This window comes from Ambystoma mexicanum, chromosome 5p (assembly GCF_040938575.1).
Source record: "Ambystoma mexicanum isolate Mex_15411 chromosome 5p, UKY_AmexF1_1, whole genome shotgun sequence".
Taxonomy (NCBI): domain Eukaryota; kingdom Metazoa; phylum Chordata; class Amphibia; order Caudata; family Ambystomatidae; genus Ambystoma; species Ambystoma mexicanum.
The window spans coordinates 991119121-991138666 of NC_090930.1; the positions used below are offsets into that span (position 1 = coordinate 991119121).

The following is a 19546-nucleotide window of genomic DNA, read 5'->3' on the forward strand; positions in this document are numbered from 1 at the left end:
TGCTTAGATTGTAAAACAAAATAAGCGCTAAAAGCCTCATAACTTCTAGCATGCCCGTGACACATATGGTTGGGGCGGGCAGCTCCACGGCCACTGCTGCCAGCACCCGTAGCTGCGTGCCATAGGGTAAACCTATTTTGGGTGAAAAGCTGCAACTCTGACAAGTTCATTGGGGTAATGGATGTACCGACTATGGCAGGTGTGTGATTTATCCTAAGCAATCAATGTACGAACTACTTTTGTCTTCAAATGGGACAAATATTTAAGTGCTTTTTAAGCACGCCATCACCAGTAACATTTTGCTATGATTCTTACGTTGACACGAGGAACATGTTTACCACCTTTCCCCAGAAAATATAGCAAGCGTGCTTTTCTCGTATGGTAAATTGACAGACAAATGAAGGCAGCATCTTTACTGAACTCAGAAACCTGCCTGTCAAACACTGCAGCAAGATCTTCTATAGATTGGAACTCAGGACACCCTTTGGCGGCAGCCTTTTCCCTGGCCTTGCCCCTCTTTTGGTGGTACCAGATTGTGATTGTCTTGTTGCTTTCAACCCACGCTTCTGTATCAGTGCTACCGGTTATGACAGTAAATGGAGTGGTGTACGAGCATGGCCAGCTGGGGCGTCCAGCATTGTCCCCTTCCAACTCATTTGTATTCATAAAATGGCTGACCAGCACTGCGCTGCCAGCGTGGGTCTCCAGGCTCATGGATACCAGCGAGCCTGTCCAGGAGTCAGAGACACGTGGCTTTGTGTGGCTACAACTGACTGACAGGTAAAATAAAAAGGTTGCCGAAATACCAAATCATAATTAAACTGAGCTTGAGCTATTAAGTGCCGGGTCACATAAATAACTGCTAGGCCTGAGCCCTGACAAACACATCCACAAATTAGGGACCGCTGGTCTCGTTTTGAAGATGATGTCTGTGAGCTCAGCAAATGATCGAAAATGTGATGATTGCTCCTTACAGAGATGCTAGCATTAAAGGAAGTCACGTATAGGTTGTGGTTATTGGTCTCAATGCATGAATTTGTCAAACTTTGTTTTTACTAAATTGTTTCTGAATCTTCAATTGCTCTCTGGTAAAAAAAAGGTGGGCTTAAAGCGAAAGTGTGATGGCTAAAAAATATAGATATCCTGTTTAGATGTGTTCTTGTACAAGGTAGTGGAGGGTGACTGAGGTAGGGAAAGTTAGAGGAGTATGTAAACAGATAGAGCCAAAGAACCAGACACATGAGTATTGATATGAACCAAACAACTTTCTCACCAGTATACTAACATTGAGGGATACAGGATTGATTGTTCTTTCAAACACTTACAGGCACAACAATAATACAGTTTTCTTTTTATTCCCGTCTCATGCTGCCCTTCATATGTTATTTTTATTTTATTGAGCGTTTGTTAGGCACTTTATACAACAGGATTGTGTTTCAAAGCACCACAAGGCTAAATGGGAAAGGAACAGGGGAAATAATAACGATGGCAAAAAAGACAAACATTAATGTACAGTTGTGGTCCTACTAGGTCTTGTGGCGTTCAGCGGTGCAAGTGCATTGAAGAGAAGTGCAGGGGAAGGGGTAACAGGAGTGGACAAGTAATGGATAAGGCCCTGGAGGGAAGTGCTAAGGGGAGCCAAGGAGGAGGACCTCAGGCTAAGTGCTGGTACAGGCAACTCTCGGGGTAGGATGTGAAGCCACTAGGCAGGGGCACGCAGGGAAGTGCAGTGCAAGGTGTAGGGTGCTGATATTGACTGGGAGGAAGAGCCTGGAAACCAGTGAGATTCATGAGGACCAGGCCCCTGGTCACAGCAGCAGTGGGGCCATTAGCAGGGAAGGGAAAGAGGGAAAGAGGTAGAGAAGAGCAGAGTGTTGAGCAGTTTCCAGAACTTAAGGCCATCCGGCTCAAGTCTGAGAGGGGCAGGGAGACTGTTCCAAAGGGAGGCACCAGCAGAGGAGAGAGATCTCCCCCACTCTGTTAGACAGTTGGAGATAAAGGGAAAGTTGGAGATAGCAAGTTCCCAGGCCCCGGAAGGCCTTGTAGATGACACAGAGGGTCTTGAATTTGATCCTTGTGGCCACCGGGAGCCAGTGGAGAGATTTTAGGGCTTGAGAGATATGGTCCCTGGGTTTGAGGCCAAGGATAAGACTTGCATCCCTGTTCTGGATTAGCTGGAGGGGGCGAAGGGAGGAAAGAGGGAGCTTGAGAAAGAGGCTGTTGTAGTAGTCCAGCCTGGAGAGGACCAAAGCTCTGGAGACATTGAGCTTCTGGAGGAAGGTGAGAAAAGGAAGAATGCCTCTGAGAAGATGGAGCTGGAAGTTGAGATTTCACTGTTGAGTTGATCATAACCTAGCTCCACCTAGACCTTCCACTGAATAACAGCAAGAAGTGGGGGGCTTGGGTAAGACACTTGCCATTCCTAGCTTTACACCCTCGTACCATACCGGAGGTTACTCATCCCCACCTCTCCTTCTCTGATATTGGCTGCATCTGGACGTTACAGTTAGGCTAAGTGGTTTGTGAGGAGTGGGAGCGAATGAATGTTTCCACTTGATACCTGAACACTCTCCTTTTGGTTTTTTTTCACAGCTGCAGAGGTTTCCTAGCAGCCTTTCCTGATCCTGTTTTCCCTTTTGCCCAATTGGTTGGCTATCATTGCACCTGGGACTTGGTACGTGACAGTGCTGTCATTATAGGTGTTTTTTAACAACTACAATTTTACTCGATTGACCTCAGAAAGAGTAAGTCCACATTGCCAGGGCCTGAAGCAGTTACTGCAAGTTGCAGAGAGATTTCTGAAGCGAGAGTTTGCCTCTCTGAGCCATCTCACATTTTTAAGATATGATTTTGAAAACCCGTGATTTTCTTTGTTTAACTTGTCCTTTTCAGGCGGTATGCATTGCGAGTCTGAGATTAAAGGTACCAGCAAAATACTATGATGAATTTCCTCTCTGTGAGGATAGGTGTAAGTTAAACACCATTAGCAGATGGGGATCTGGCTGGATATCTGAATAGACTTTCTACTTAGACCCCCGGCCAAAATAGCTCTCAAGGTTTTCGATGGACTAAAATCCATCAAAAATGGATTATACCTTACATTTTTAACATATTAAATATAGGATGTACCCAGCACTTAAGAGCAGAACATTGCTTTTTAGCAGAAGCATCTGAAACACAAGGTGCTGTGGAGCCAAGTCTGGTGTGTGGGTTGAGACCATACTGGAAACACCTGGATGTGATCGGAGGGATCTTATAATTGAAAGAGCATGCTGGCAGACAGTGCTTAATTTGTGGGGAGGGGCTTGCCAGGGCTCAGCCCTGACACTTATTTCTGAGCCCCTGCACTTAGTGTTGATTCCAGCTTTATGTTGTGGTTTTGGGGAATTGTATTATTTGAACTGGCCGGCAGTCAGTTATAGTAATGTAACAACAACAGTGCAAGGTTTGAACTTGCTGGCAACTATTTAGCTCCTACCTCTACCCTAGGAGAGCCTGGTTACCATGAAACCAACCGCTACCAGGAACTACTTTTGGGTCTCCAGTCCAAGTGGAAACATGCTTATGTGACTTTAACTTTGAGTGTTTGGAAATGTTAATAAAGAAGAACTAGGACATATCCAGGACACATGTAAAGATATAAACATAATGGATCATACATAATAGCCAAAAAGTGAAACTGTGCATCTCATGTGAAAGTTATATTTGTGCTGTGCGGTGTATCCGCACCTAATTACCTAGCCGTAGCGCCTGGTTAATGGGTGATGGGTGATGGTTTTAGCTCCTGCTCATTGAACCTTAATTCCGAATCCTGCAGTGTGCACTGGCCAGGGTCTCTAAATGGTCTGGCTCATTGTTATTCATGAACCTGATGACCCAGTTTGGCAGGGTTATTTATCAATTTTCATGAATAACAATGAGTTGGACGGTGACAATGCTGGGCACTGATGCTGGCCATGCCCGCACATTGCTCCACTCAGCCTGCATGACGCTGCTACAAATTCTCTGCTGCAATAACCACAGGGTGGGTTGACAACAGCAGGACAGTCACCAATCAGCAGCGCACACATAGGCAGGGTCAGTGAAAAGGCCAATATCGAAGATGAGTCACGAGTGACAACCTATATAAGACAATTTTGCTGCAGTGTTTGCTAGCCAAGTCCATCAGCTAAGTAATGATTTTGGCTGCATTTGTCCATCAATTCACCGTAGAAGGAAAGCATGCTTGCTTTTTTTGTCCTGTGGATAGGTGGTAAACATGTTCCACTTGCCACCAATAGGATCAGAGCAAAATTTTAACAATGATGTGTTTTAAAAAAACACTTAAACACTTACTTTATTTCAAGGCACAACTATTGTATTATGTCGATATATATCTGTAAATGGCACGGTGGATACATCACCCTGAATGAACCGGTGGGAGTTGCAGCTTTAACCACAAGTATGTTGACATAGTATGGAGCGGCCATGCGTAGTATCTACAGTGGGTGGGGAGTTGCCCACCCCATTGTGTAACAGGCGAGCTAGAAAAGATTTGGGCCCTGGCACATATTTTCTTACAAATTAAGCACTGTTGTTTCTCTTGACCATAAACCATGTTTGCAAATGTAGGCAGCCAGAATCACACAGTGTAGAGTGCCAGGGTCAAAACATTCTGACTGCACCTCTCTGATAGTTCATAGTAAATCACTGGTCTTCGACTTGAGGGAAGTCTTCCCTTTGCATGCTCAAATCCGACCAGCAGGCCGATTTAGCCGTACATCCTTCCAAAAAAGATCCAGCAAGTACCATTAAAATGGGGCGATGACATTTTTAAATTTGCTGCTCAGAAGATGTCGGAATCCTGCTTGAAGCACTATATTAGAACGCAAATTAATATTTTAAGCAGATCTGAGTGAGAAGATTAAAATCTACTGCAGATGAATGCCATTTTCCATAATCTGAACACAGAATGCTTCTGTTTCCAACATTCAGGTGGATTCCCATGACCAGTGGCAGCATTTTGAGAAACAGTATTTTGTAAATCTCTTTGTCCTAAAATAGAGAACACTACCTGAGGAAGCCGAAAAACATATTTGCGATTCTTTGCGGCCCCATGCAGAAGCGTAGAGGCTGAGCAGAGGTGGTAGCAAGAATGATTTGTATATAGTTGTCCCCTTCTGTAATGGCACTATTGGTCTAAAAACAATTCTAAGGGAATCCGGTCAAATGAATCTATTGTGATTGATTGAAATCTTTGTATAGGTAAATCCATTTCTGAAATGTAAAGCTTGGTAACCCTGAAGGGCTTGAAACTTTGACCAGTCCTAGGCTCCCCTACTTCTATTTTATTGTTCCAGTCTTGCGGGACACAAACAATTTGGAGATTTGAACATAAGTCCTTGTCTCAGCTTGTAAGAGTCCCAAGCAATAACAGCTTGGCTCCATAATAGGTTGACTGGATTCCTAAAATGCAAGCAATGGTTACAGGAGTACTGTGCCCAGTTAGTTTGTCCACATCGCCGTGGGTAATCTCCTAGGAGGTAAACAGTGGTATTAGGCCAGGAGGATGGCTCAGGGACAATGTGCTTGTCTTGGAAGCAAGACAACGCTGAACAGCACAGGTTTGGAACCCTGCTCTGCACTTAGAGGCGGTACAGCATGAAGAGTGATATAGGAACCCAATTTAATTTTAGGTTGAGTTGTAGCCACTTCTGTGTCATGAAGAATGCACCAACCCGAGTTAACTTTCAGCTATCAAGCCCCATCTCGACATCACCTAGAAACATTGGGGCCCAAGAAAAAATGTGTATCAGATGGAATCACGTGAACACATCCACTGTAACTTCCATGCATCGTAATGAATTGACTGGGGGAAAGCCAAACCAAGGATTTTTACTACAGATAGATTAATAAAATGACAGAATTAAACAAAGTGATACTGTAATACAGACGGATAGATAGATAGATAGATAGATAGATAGATAGATAGATAGATAGATAGATAGATAGATAGATAGATAGATAGATAGATAGATAGATAGGTGCACTCGTTAAGAAAGTCATCCTTAGTACCTCTTAATTTTCTGAGCCGACAACACTTTGAACAACCGTCAAATTGATAAAGAGAAAGTATATGCTTACAGGTATTGAGGACACCAGCAAACACCCAGCACTGCCCATATCGCACAGGTTTCTCTGAGCTGCGATACTCCAGTAGAATGTCCACGCTTCCAGTCCAGGCAGAGGGTGCCACGCCAAAGGAGTAATCACTCTTCCAGCTTCCGGCGATAACCCCATCATCATCTTTGGCATTTATCTGCAGTCACAGGAGAAAGTCGGAATTTATATCTCTAGGTTTGATTTTTCAAAATGGTGTTAACATAAGGAGTAGGTTTGATATTTTTAAGATTGGCGTGTCGCAACACATGGAAGTTACATACAAATGAAGGGTTTGGACCGATTTGACATTAGAATATTATCAGACGGCTGAATCTTTTGTCGCAGCAGAGGAGTGTGGTCTTCGCGCTGTTTGGTGTTGATGTTCCCATGAATTAAAAATGATAGAACATGTCTTCATTTTTCATTTTCCTGGTAATTACACTCCACAAGAGATGGGAAAAGTAGGATGCAGCATTTAATTGGAATAAATCGCTGCCCCCAATCACCTAATTCTGCAGACTCCACCTGGAACTGCCGGTGACCAAACTGTGAAACCAAGACTATTTTGGGGAACATATCTGTTCCTCTTCCATTAGAGAGGGGATATTTCCTATATTTCCTACTCAATGTGCTCCTAAGATTAATGAGTGTGTTTGGCATTGCAAGAAGATGAAACACCATTGTTTTGTTAAAGGAAACCATTCTTAAACCAAAGTATTGAGTAAAAACACATGAAGGAATACTGGAAGAAGATTGCATTTCAAATAGTCTCAAAATTTCAGAAGCATTTCACCCTAGTAAAGTACACCAGAGAAAGAGCAAGTGGACGTTTTTTGTGAATTAGAAAGCCTTGCAACTTTGATGCTGCGTTACTTTGTGTTACCAGCCTGTGGTACAACAGGTGCAATACATTGCTTGGGTGCAACTGATGCTCCTCCATCGCCAAAGCCTTAGCTACACACTCAAATGCTGCCTCAATCTCTTTTGCTGACTATTTTCATGTGGACTGCTTATATTGAGTTAACTTTCTGCTCCCAACCCATAAACACACTGCCTCCGTAGACAAATCTACTGGTCTTCACCATATTCCTCTTTCCTAAACAAGGGTCCTCCATTCGTGGCCCCACTCGCAAGGTCATTCAACAGTCTTACCAAGTAAAGCTGGTAAGAGTTAAGCGCTCGCCTCAGAGATCTAAGTGCAGGCTGTGTTCATAGGTTTGAATATTGGTAGGTCAGACTGAACCCTTCAGAGGTCTGAAGACTAAGCGGATTACCTTCAAATTCAGATAATGATTACACATAATGTTACATTAAATTAATATTACCGTGTTCATAAGAAACAGAGCGCTACATGAAAATGTGATATTACTGTCAATAGAATTGCCACACTCCAAAACAAGTTATAAGATAACCAAGAAAGAGCACCATCCAATTTATCAGCCCCTATCCATGCAATAATTACTTCACCAATAAAAATCTCCAGTAATGCCTGTTAACTATTGATGAGACCCATCACATCCCGATAAACCATGCTCATTATCTTCAAACACCTCTGTGTTTTCCTATGGAATGCCTGTTAATGACCCTTATGCTGACCAACATTAATGTCTGATTCATTTCATGCAAAACTCATTTTCTGAAATGCACCCAAACATAGATTTCAATCCAGAATATATCATATTGTAAATGTATTCATGTACACTTCTCAGCATGTAGGAGGTCAGTGTTGCTGTAGTTTGGTGGAGTCTGAGTGCAAGTAAACTAGTTATCTCTCTCTATTTACTACCAGTGCGATGCTGTCTACCATGTGTTTCTTCCTTGTTCACTGTGCACAGGGGACTGCTTCTGTGCTCACTGCCTGCTCAATTCCTTTTCCGCATCCACTGCTTCGACTGTGATTCTCCATCACTCAATATATGTCTGCACAGTCTTTACCCTCCGCTGTCTGTATCAAAAAGAAGGCAGCGCATTGAGCAGCATAAATGAAGTGCATCAATAGCACATATGGTAAAATGTCTCTACTTCCGGTCATTAAAGTCTATGAATGAAAATGAGTTCCCTCATTAATCTGTGGGATGGAAATGTGTCATTTAGTGGATATTTTAGATTTTACCCCTAGAGGGACCAGTTTGGTGGAAAGTGATGTCCTTGCCGAATAGTGCACCTATGTCCATTGTTCGATTTGAGCTGATCCTGATGCTGAGCATTAATTGGAAGAGACTCTTGCGTCGAAAATGTTTGGAGCCCCCCCACCAACTCCTTTTTCGAAGATTTATTGGTCAGACCCAGGATAATTCAAATAATTACGTACATAAATGTAAAGTATTATTACAAAATATGGGATTCACAACAGCGACTTTAATTGAAAATCCCGCCCTCCCAAAAAAAAACTGTTGTGGAAATGGGATTGGTGTGACACCGACCAAAGAATAAAGAACTATAAACTCTTTCAACATTGAAAATTCGATCACAAAAAGCTCGGATCAAGGGCGCAATATTTAATTAAATCTCCTATGCCGCATTATAGAACATATTCAATGAAATTTAGATTTAATCTCCTCATGGCCAGGGAAATTATATGCAGACGGTAAAGACTGGATCAATCGCAAGCAAAGTGCAGTTATTGCACTGCAGATAAAGAAAATTTGAGGCATCTTATATTTAACTCTCCTGTTCTAAATAATTTACGCATTCTACACTTTAGTAGCTTTGGTTATGATCCATCCTTTATTTTGAGTGACAATGTTTGGAAAAGACTTCAGCGGGGATCAACATTTTTGAACTTAGCTGTTCTGCTATTTCTACATAATATAAATGTATTACATCTGTATGCAAAGGTTATGTAGAAAGTATGAAATTCATGATGTTAGTAATTTTAAAATTATGTGTTTCTGTAACGTAAATGTTTATAATTTCATTTGCTTATACAAGTTTGTGGTGTGATTTAGTTTAGCTTAGCAGGAAGTTGTGATGATTTTGTTTTTAATCAAGATGAATTATAAATGGTGAAGAAGGATTTTGTCGAATAATTACATGAATATATTTGTATAAGGCTTTTTTGTCTGAACCATGGACAAAAATAAATAAATAAATTCAGAAATCATTCTTCTCCCCCCTTTTGACTGTCTGAAATTCCTATTTTTTTTTTTAACACGCAACACGCCCATAGGCCTCAGTTCACACAATATGTTTCTCAGAAGCTCATTTTCTGCAAAGTGCTTCCCATGTACCCACTCCGATCACTGTCTACACGCCTCTTCAACCAGACTGCCACTTATTGTCTGAACAGTGCCTTTCTGTCATGCGCTTCCCTCTATGTCATCAAAGTGCTTCAGCCACTCACCAACTGCACAAAGTTTCACCCAAAGTCATCCTACTCAGTGTCTGAATGCATCTTCCTCCTGATTGGCTGTACAGTTTCTTCCCCGCTCATTGCCTTCATAGTGATTATCTTTCAGACATTCCATCTTGGTGAATGATAAAGAGATGGGCTTGCGTTGGTCACATCTCAGGTAGATCCATTCCCAAATACCTGTTTATTGATCTCCCATGCTAAGTGTGTGCCCTGAAAGGCTGATATGGTTGAAAGAGTGTCTGTCAAAAGAGAGTCTGTTCTCTCCTACACCACCTACATTTTGGTTGTTTTATATACCATTTCCATGCCATTCCTTTTAAAATTAACATACCTATGTCGGGCTTTTAACACGTTTCCAGTAGTTGGTTGGACATGGAGTCCTCACTGCCTTATGTTCTTTTGAGTTGTGTTATGTTATGTTTCATTGTGCTATGTTGAGCAATATTTCTAAAGTTGTATAGTCCGTGCCATCTACTGCAAAGTGGTGGAAGTGTTGGAGCCTTCTCACAGTGCTGGAGAAGAAGCCCTGTGATTGAGCTCTCAGGTCAGACTGTTTTTCTGAATTGTTTTTCACCAATCAAGAAAGTTCACTAACACATTTCCTCACAGTCCTGTCAGTATTTCTCTGTAGACCAGTTCAATAAGTGTGCCTCTTGCTTGTTTCTGACTTATCTCTATGCATTTCCAGAATTTATAAGGTTCACTGTTGCTCTTGGTGCTATATTCATCTGTGATTATGATATCACGTCTGTCTTCTTTGTTGGGTATAGATCTCAGATCCACAGACAACTGATAATTATATATACAGTATGCAGAGCCTTGAACCACAGCACAGAAATGCTAAAGTGATATGATAGGATATACCCAGAGGTTTCTAATCGTGGATACAGGGATCGAGGCTGTGTTGCTCCGTGCCGTCTTGCTTCCAAGGCTAGCAAGTTGTTGCTGAGCTATCCTCCGAGACAAGTGAGACACCTCTTCACACCCATTAACATCCCGCAACTAAGAAACAGCCTATGCGGAACCAGACAAATTCTTAATATTCTGTCCCATATATTTCCAATGGTGTTGAGGACTGGAAAAGGAAACTGACTCAGAATTATGAACAAGAGAGACGACAAAAAAAGATGACACTCTGACAAACTATGATCAACAAAAAAAGCAGGAGAAAGCTGGTTCCTCAGAGGGCTGCGTGGTGGTTAAAGGAATGACGAGGGTGGAACAACTGCGCGGCAAACCTTTGATAACATCTTTTTCTACCTGTATCTTGGGAACTTGAGGTTTGATTAGCCCAATTCTAATGTACTTCACAGTGATATTTCGAAGTTGTACTTGGTAGGATTGGCCGTGAAACAGCCTTTTTTGAGGGTGGATCATAGTTGCAAAGAACAAAATTAATCTCTAAGTTGTGGGAAATCTTGGATGATCACATCATCAAGGTAGGCTCCAGCATATTCTCAGTGGTGGAGGTGGTGAATTAGTTTTTGGAAGTTGACAGGTGTCCCATGAAGCCTCACAGGTAGCATTACAAACAGAAATAATCCTTCTGAAGCAGGAAACACAGTTTGTTCTTTAGTCCTCTATGGAGGTACTAACCATTATCACTTTGCAACGTCCAAGACTATCATTTCCTTTTCTCTGGCCTATCGCTCAATCAATTCATTGATTCAATGAGAGGGTAGGCATGGAATCTGGAAATGGGGTTCATCTTAGTGAAGTCTAGATAAAGTATCCAGGATCCATCTGGTTTTAGTAACCAGAATGTTGGGGGTTGCCCACTTGCTAAAGAATCATTCTATCACCCCCATTTTTAGCATGTTTCCACTTCATTACGGATCACATTTCAGCAGGTTTATAGTAGGCAATAGGGTCTTTGTCATCATACTTATACGGTGCCTTATGATAGTTAACATTTAACTCTTCAGTGCTCTTTGTAATTGAAGACGACGACACCTGCATTGCCCTTGCAGTCCTCATCCAGTATTTCGGTTGCAATATCCACAAAGTTCTTCTGAACTAGTCCCACCCCTTTGTTGTATTTCAAAAGGGATGTATTTGAAACTGAAAAGAAACGACACCTACATTCTACCCTTAAAATTCATTCAGGGCTCTGGTTAGTACATCAACAACATTCTTCATTGCTTGTCCCAGCCTGAATACAATTCTTCTGTAATAGCAGGGGGGGCTACTATTCACAGGCCACTTTGAACCAGGACTTGCTCTTTTGACTGCACTTTACAGTTCAAGTCAGTTGTCTGTTTCAAGCGTCTACTGAAGGTGTGTGGACTTGGAGTGAGCTTGGTAAACCTTACCAATGGATTTTGGGCATATCTCATGTTGGTTTGGCCATCAGGATTTTATGGGTTTCTTGTTGTGTGAGGTCCAAATGGATTCCTACTTCTAACACCCCTTGTGATGAGTCCATGGAATTGATGGCATAAAGCAAGGTAGAGTTAAGTTGTTTAATTCAAAATATTTGCAAGGAGGTTGTTTTCTATGCTCGTCAGTTTCTTGAATGAAAGGCAACCTTTACTTCGAGCGGCTCCATGCACTTTGTCTCTCTCCTATGCCCAAATGGCATTGTTTTCAAGTTGTGGCATGCATCATTTCCCTAATTACTACTTTCTGGAATGCCCATGGGACATTGACATCAAGTATTTTCTAACTTTTCTGGGGACTCATGTGTCAGCATTCAATTTTTCTCTTAATGATCAAGGTACTTTTGGAACATGCTCCCCATGTTCATGCCTTAAGCAGCCATTCGTCTGTGCAGTATCTCAGTGCACAATAAGCACATAATTCTTCGCAGGACCAGCAGCTCAGCAACTTTCTCTCATTCATTTTCTTGCGGGTGTTCCAAAATTCTCCCTCCAAGTTCCAATAAACCCCAGTCCCTCTTTACTCCAAATTGTAAATGTTCAAATAATGTTTTCCCTCAGTTACAATTGTGCATTTTCCTATTGTTCAATTTCTTACTGCCATTAGGTACTTCTCCAATTACCAACATGGAAAATGTCACCCCTCCAGTGACGCACTGCAGCCTTTCCTACTTGTTCAGCCATGAGAGTTTCTCCTTTCCTTCATCTGCTCCTGCTCGCTACTGGTGTTTGCCGCTAGGCTTCACCTCCGTTCTGTGGTTGCCTCAGCATATCCCCTTCTCCTTATATTTAAGTATCCACCAGCCTCTCCTCAAACTGGGTTGTGGGGCCCCTCGCCTCACCATCCTCTGTTCTCGTTTCTCTCCCCAGGCCTGGAATTCCTCCAGTGGCTCAACTCTAGCTACAATTCTGGCATAACTTGCCCAACCCTTGCTCTCTACCTGCTTTTGTGATGTTTCTCTCTTATAGTGCTATCCGGTGCTATTTGGTTGTCTGCTTCAGTTCAGCCCTGATGCCGATTAGGAATTTCCTATATAACATCCACTGCTCTGCCACCTCTCAGTACAACCTCCAAGATTTTTCATGGCTCTGCCTCAACGCGTGACTGATTTCTCACTACAGATCCCACTCACTCTTTTTTCTCCAGCTTTCCCAGGCCAAAGTTGCACAGGCCATGTGGTCATAGAAAGAGTGTGTTGTTCATGGTACATGAGGACACTTCACCACAGAGCATATTGCAAATGTCAAACTGAGACTTTACATAATTATTTTTTGAGGTCATGGCACGTGGAGGTATAACAGAGGAAATGTTCTTATCTAGACCAAATACAGCTAAGAAGCGCCTATATGAAGCGGATTGGACAGACAATAGGACTCTGCTATTCACTTATAGTGTCTTTGAACACTTCATTTATCATATAAGATCAGTGGGCTAAATGAATACAATATTGCAAAAATACCCCTCCAAAATATGCAGGTAAGCTTAGCTTTATTTAAAGGTGAATCTGTTTACAACATTTGAAGGGAGGGGGGTGCGAGAAAGTATTCCTCCGTTCGAGAGATTGTGTTGGCTCTGCTTTAGTGAAGTAGAAACCTTATATTATCTTGCAACTGTTTGCCCTCAGCTTTCTAGTATACGTGATACAATACTGGCCAAATAACTGTGCCGTACAAGGTTTGAAGTGACCGACGAATTTGACACACTCTGCTTGGAGACCCGCCAACTTCTATTATGATTGCAGCAATGAGATTTCTGGACTTGATTTTCCTGGACCAATTGGGCTACTATATTAAAGCAATTGAGAATCTATGATGATTTTTAGCTAGGAGGAGTATAGGTTGGATTTTTATAAAGAATGTGTGTAGGTTTTGAGCTCTGGTTTTGGATATAGCCCTGATGAAATACTGTGATAAATTGCTGCTATTTCCTGTGATGAAGAATGTTAGTGTGATTTTTAAAATTTGAATTTCGGTGTGTGATAATAATGTTGTTTGCTGTTGTAGTTACATTCATGTATTTGTTCTTGTTCTTATTATGTTTTGTGTGAAAAGTTTGAATCGGTAAACTATAATACACAATAAAATAAATACAAGTAAAATAATTATTGTGTTTAGTGTGCAAGGGTTTAAATCAAACCTTTCACAAATGTATAACCCTAACTTCATTCCATAGATATAATTTTGACAAATCGCACAAAACAAATCACATATTCTAAAACCAATCCATTAGTATACCACTTCAACCATTATCTATAATACTGTTTTAATTTCCTTTTCACATGGAAATATGATCAGCCCATCTCACTTTCATGCATTTGTAATCATTGTAGTGCTTTCCTTATTCCCTGCTTCCTACTTTGGAACTGGGCATCCAATAAATGCGTCTTTTTTTTTATTTATGCCTTAATATCTTTCTTTTGTAAACCATGTAACCTGGACCACTCTTCAGCCATAGCTGAGAAATGCAGCGGACTTAGAGTATAAATATATTCCCTTCTGCTACAGGCCCGGAACCATTGCAGAATTGATTTCAAAATGTTATCTACATTCTTGCCATTTAAATCTGACTCCAGAGTGACTTGCAGTGCAGATATTTAGAAAGGGGTATGCAGCTTTCAAAAGTTAATTTTAAATGATTGCTTTGATTAGTTGGTATTATTATATAGTGTATACACAACTCAAATAACGATTCTGATACAAAAATGTAAACAATTGTGGACTTTGCGGGGTCTCTACCCCATTCCACCTATCTACCCATTTAAACTTCCATTTAGAATACACATACCCCTTGTCGATAGGCTTTCTGCCCTTATTTTCCCCCAGAAATCTGCCTTTCTAAATGGCATATTAGGAGTATTCTGAGCATCCAAGATGACATTATTAAAATCACCAACTATCATCACATTTGTGGAAGAACTTACTAAAACCATTTAGCAAACATTTGTGAAATTTCATTCATAAGTAAACTATATTCTAGGTTGGTAAGATTATTAAAAAGATGCACAATGAGTAATTTTGTCAAACCATTTTCCTTAGGCCAAGTGCACATCACTCCCACCAGAGCATTCAAGGTGCCTTGTCAAAGTGTAACATGGTCCTCTATAGCGTTAGTGATAGCACATAACAATCCTTTGAAAAGGTTGTAAATCCATAGATTACATGAAATTCCAGGAGCCACACCTCAAATTCATTTAGGTTGCCATTTTATAATAGACCATTCTGGCCAGTGGAGGTCCAAGATCGGACCGACATTATTTTTATGTTAAACTCTCTGTTTGGATCACTAATTACCCAGAGATGCCCAGGGAGCCACAACCAAGCATGTCCTCATTAGGTAAAACACGTTGATGGAAGGTTGACATTCTTTTTTTACTGGTGTTTAAATCGGCATAGTGCCCCAGCAGCTCTTTGCATGAATCAGAATTACAATTAAATCTAGTGCTTGCTTTGAGTAAGAGGGCCAATGTTTTGTTGACTCTGTATATGCTGGGATAAGGAAAATATCAGACCCTAATTTAAAAATGATTTTTGTTTCTGCCAACATCAAAGAGCAAATAGCCACTGAATCCAAGTGTAAAATAATCAAGTCTAAATTACTATCTATAGGAAACTCAACTTGAACAATGGCAGAAGATAAAACCAATCAAAACCTCAACTATGGAATCCATTTCGGGATTTGGAGTAGTTGATGACGATCGTCAGTGGGTTCAGCTGAGGCAGGGGCCGCTCGGATGATCATTTCAAGTCTTAGAGAAGGCCCCAAGGAAATTCTGGGAGGCCCGACAGCTAGACACTCTTCCAGGGAAAGACGAACCCAAAGCCGATGGGGACGAGGACATTTCAGGCAACAAACTTGCAACTCAGGTGAGGATTTCCATACATCTTTGCCCACCAGTGGTAGACAGGACAGCTTTATTCATAGATAAGTCATGAAAGCTTTCCCAAGGCTCTTGGGTGTTAGAGAAAGTGACAGGACTCAAAGTGAAGTTCTGGCAACAGCCAGTGAAATCATGGGCCCCTTGCCCCTCAAGATGTCGAAGCAGGAGAGATTCCTCATGGACGGGGGAGTGCTTGTTAGTGCTCTCTGTAGTACACTCTTACACATGAGAGTTCACATACATCTGTGAACAATTAGGCCAGAGTCCAATAAATTCCCTTTCATTGTTTCCTCTTATTACAACTGATTGGCATGGATTTTCTTTCTTTCCCTTTCACCTGTAAGTCCCCAGCTTCCCTCAGTGCCCCCTAACTTAACATTCAACAGGTGATGATTGCTTTCGGGTCTAGATATTACTCTGAAATCTTTTGTATGGTGTTGCTGTGTTACCAGGGGAATCCAGATGTGGACCCCTTGCTCACTGCTCTTAGAAAGGCAGAGCTTCACCTTACTGATGATGCCCAACAAGGCTGAAACACGTGTATGAGGTTGCTGTGGTACTCTTGTTCACAGGAGAATTGCCTAGCATTTTGGCGCTGGACTGCCCCTGGGCAGGACAAAGACTGATATGCAGGGACATTTCTTCTCTGTGAAAAGAGCAGTGAGCTAAAGACTCAGTTGAGACTCTCCCAGGGGCCATCCACCCAAGAACGAGTCAATGGGCTGTGTTCGTGCTGGTAGAGAGTTTCCCAGACCCTCCTCTCTTTGATAACTGGCTTCTCCAATTCATTTCAACTCACACAAAACAACTTGTAGAGTCCTGCAAGGATCAAGCCTACCATCCTCCTTTTCATCATGCACTGGGCCCCACTTATGAGACACACAAAAGAAATCACCTACTACAACTATTGGGGCAACATACAAGTTATCTTCAAGAGGACCAGCAACCAAGAGATCAACACCGTCCCCTCAAATTGTCCCACACAAGTTAGGAAATGGATGTTGAATATAAACTTAATACTAAACCCAGACAAAACAGAAATCATGAACATTTCACCCAATGCCACACCTGAAGTACACCCGAATTGGCCTACAGTACTGGTTACCTGCCAAGAAAATGATAAAAGATTTCACAATCATCATGGACAATGAATTCTCCCTTTAACCACAAATCACCACAGTAGGAAAGAAATGCTTCTGCCACCTTCGCTGTTCCAGATTACACCATTGTGCTATTCCTCACCTTCTTGCACAGCATTCTCCCTTCATATCATTAGTCATATCATCGGTTTTATTGAAAATTGACAATCCCAATAGTGTGTACAGCTGCTTGACAGATTACATCATAAGGAAACTTCAAAGTATTCAGAATACAGCAGCAAAACAAATCCACTTCAAAACACTCTGCATCACCCACAGAGACCCTCAGGGCTGTGGAGCTTAATTCATCCACGAAAAGATCTTCCACTTGCAACCAAGAAGTTCCACAGACAGAGACCTTATACTATACGAGAGAGAGAGACGGTGGATCAGCTTACTCTAACATGCTGGCCAAACTCTGGGACACTCTGAATAATCTGGAATCATTTCATATTCAGGAAAACTCCCAGTTTCTGGCTTTTCAATACCTGACAACTAATAAACAACCATCAACCCAAAGATGATTAGGATTTGATGTAAACCAGCAACTCGGACTCAATGACACATGGCTTCTGCCCACTGCCTGAACCTCAACCGAACTTCAAGGGAATGCCCTAACTGCTTGCCCACTATAAACCTAGCAGAGGGTATCTACCCACACACTGAGCCTCAACCAAACTTCAAATGCATGCCATATAATCTCCCTCATCACAATGCAATATGCCCCACAACAGGACTCTTGCTCATGGCTGCTCCCATAGAGTACCAGATTTCTGCTGTGCTTTTATCCCTGCTCTATTTCACTCATGGGCCTTGCCCAAAGTCACCACTATATACTGAACTGATTTGTGACTGATGCCTGGTGACCTATGAAATACAAGCAAAGAAACTATATTTTGTATATGCTCTTCCTAACATCTCACTGCAGACTTTGCTAATCATGCCTACAAAATAATCAAGTTTTGTGCTCATAAAAACTAAACGTAAACCAAAAGATCTACTCACGCATGGCTTCTTAATATCCTTCCAAAATGGCAAACAACAGACTACTACACTTTGACCACCAACATACACACCACAGCCCCCGGCCAATCTTAGCACTATGGACACACCTGCTCTCCTTTTAGGACAGAAATGTCTAGATGCTCTTGATACAAAACACCTAGAAACTCACCCCTTCACAAGGCTCTGGGTACTTTCAATCTTCAAGCAGCAACACAAAAACAAAACAATCTTGCGTTTTCCATCTCATCTGCAGTAACCAAACATAACATAACATAGCACACTAAATGTCAAGAACATTGTCTTCATTATCAGGAAGCATCTTCTCTTGGTTGTCGACCCTGAGCCCTCTTTGGTGAGCCCTACTGATGCATGGAATCCAGATAGACTAGAGAGTCCCTGTGAGAGACTCCTCACTGACTCAAGAATCCTCAATGGGGATGTGTAATAGAGTGGCAAGGGAAATGTTAACAGTCTCCCCGGTTACTTGCAAGAGGAACTGGGCCTTGGAAATCCCCTGCCCTAAGAACGGAAGACCCAGCCATAGGACAAAGTTTACTGTCTTTATTAGCAATTCGAATGACAGGGATTACAACATGAACAACCCAAAATTCTCCAAGTGCTCTTGTTCTCCATGTGCCTGTCATTCAGTTCTGTTGACCTCTGACATCACAAAGATGAGGTTACATCCCAGGAAACCTAACAGGGGAAGGGATTTGTTAGTAAGGTGAACTACATATATGTTCTATAGGGGATTAGTATGATTGTTGGATAAGCCATATCTGCTGGCTCCTCCTGAGACCACCTCTATGTGTCATGAATACAGAGTTACAGATTAGTGTAAAGGTGATTGGCTGGTGCAACATAATGTATGCTTAACATGGAAGATGGTTAGGGATTGGACAGAAAGGGTCTTCTCAGCCTTGGAGCTTTGGAAAGCTACAAGCCCAAGTGCAACTATTCAAGGTAGTGGCAATGACCCTGAAAGTGCTGCATGTTTCCAATAAGTTACCATCTCAGATCTACTAGACCTGGAGACAGAACATCCGGCTTTGAACCTGTATAACTGTTGTATTCTCCTCTCTTTGGTTCAATGGGAACAGCCACCTGCAGTCTGGCTCAAATTAATAGGCTCTGTCTTGTAGGTTCGGATCACATGTGTAGGGACCACAAAATGGTGCTCCCTTGCTTGCAATTATGAGGACTTTCAGCTGTGTCCCTCACAGGTATCCGATCTCTTCTGTTAACTTGAAACTTTCCTTCCCTACTTGTCCTTGGCGAGGTTGTGCAGGGTGGCCACGCTGGAAGCCTGGTCTGCATGCTTCAGTAGGATCAGCCTATCAGAGTTTTTCTGTGCTCTCTAAATTTTCCTGCTTTTCCCATTCACTCCAATGTACCTATGGCTTCCATCTTTATTTGCATGTTAGTTGCGGTTAAGCGTCAAGCAGTTCATATGTATTCTTATGAGTCTTGCAATTTTCGCATAGCAAAATGTGTGCTAGTCCTCTAACTATGTGAGTCCTAAGCATTTCCTTAGTGTCTGTCAGTAATAAAGCCAAATGTCTGTGTAACTTCATGCAGGGATGTCTATGTGCTTCATGTCTAACGTATCTATGTCATGATGTCAGTCATGACATCAACAACTTTCTTCGA

General features: G+C 41.9%; 1 protein-coding gene across 1 annotated transcript in view; it reads right to left on the reverse strand.

The window, feature by feature from the left end:
- Positions 1-19546, reverse strand: part of F13A1 (coagulation factor XIII A chain) — a 767832-nt gene that overhangs the window by 422361 nt on the left and 325925 nt on the right. The window contains exon 7 of the mRNA XM_069613463.1: positions 6124-6298. Within this exon, the coding sequence (XP_069469564.1) occupies positions 6124-6298 (175 nt within the window). The remainder of the gene's footprint in view (positions 1-6123; positions 6299-19546) is intronic.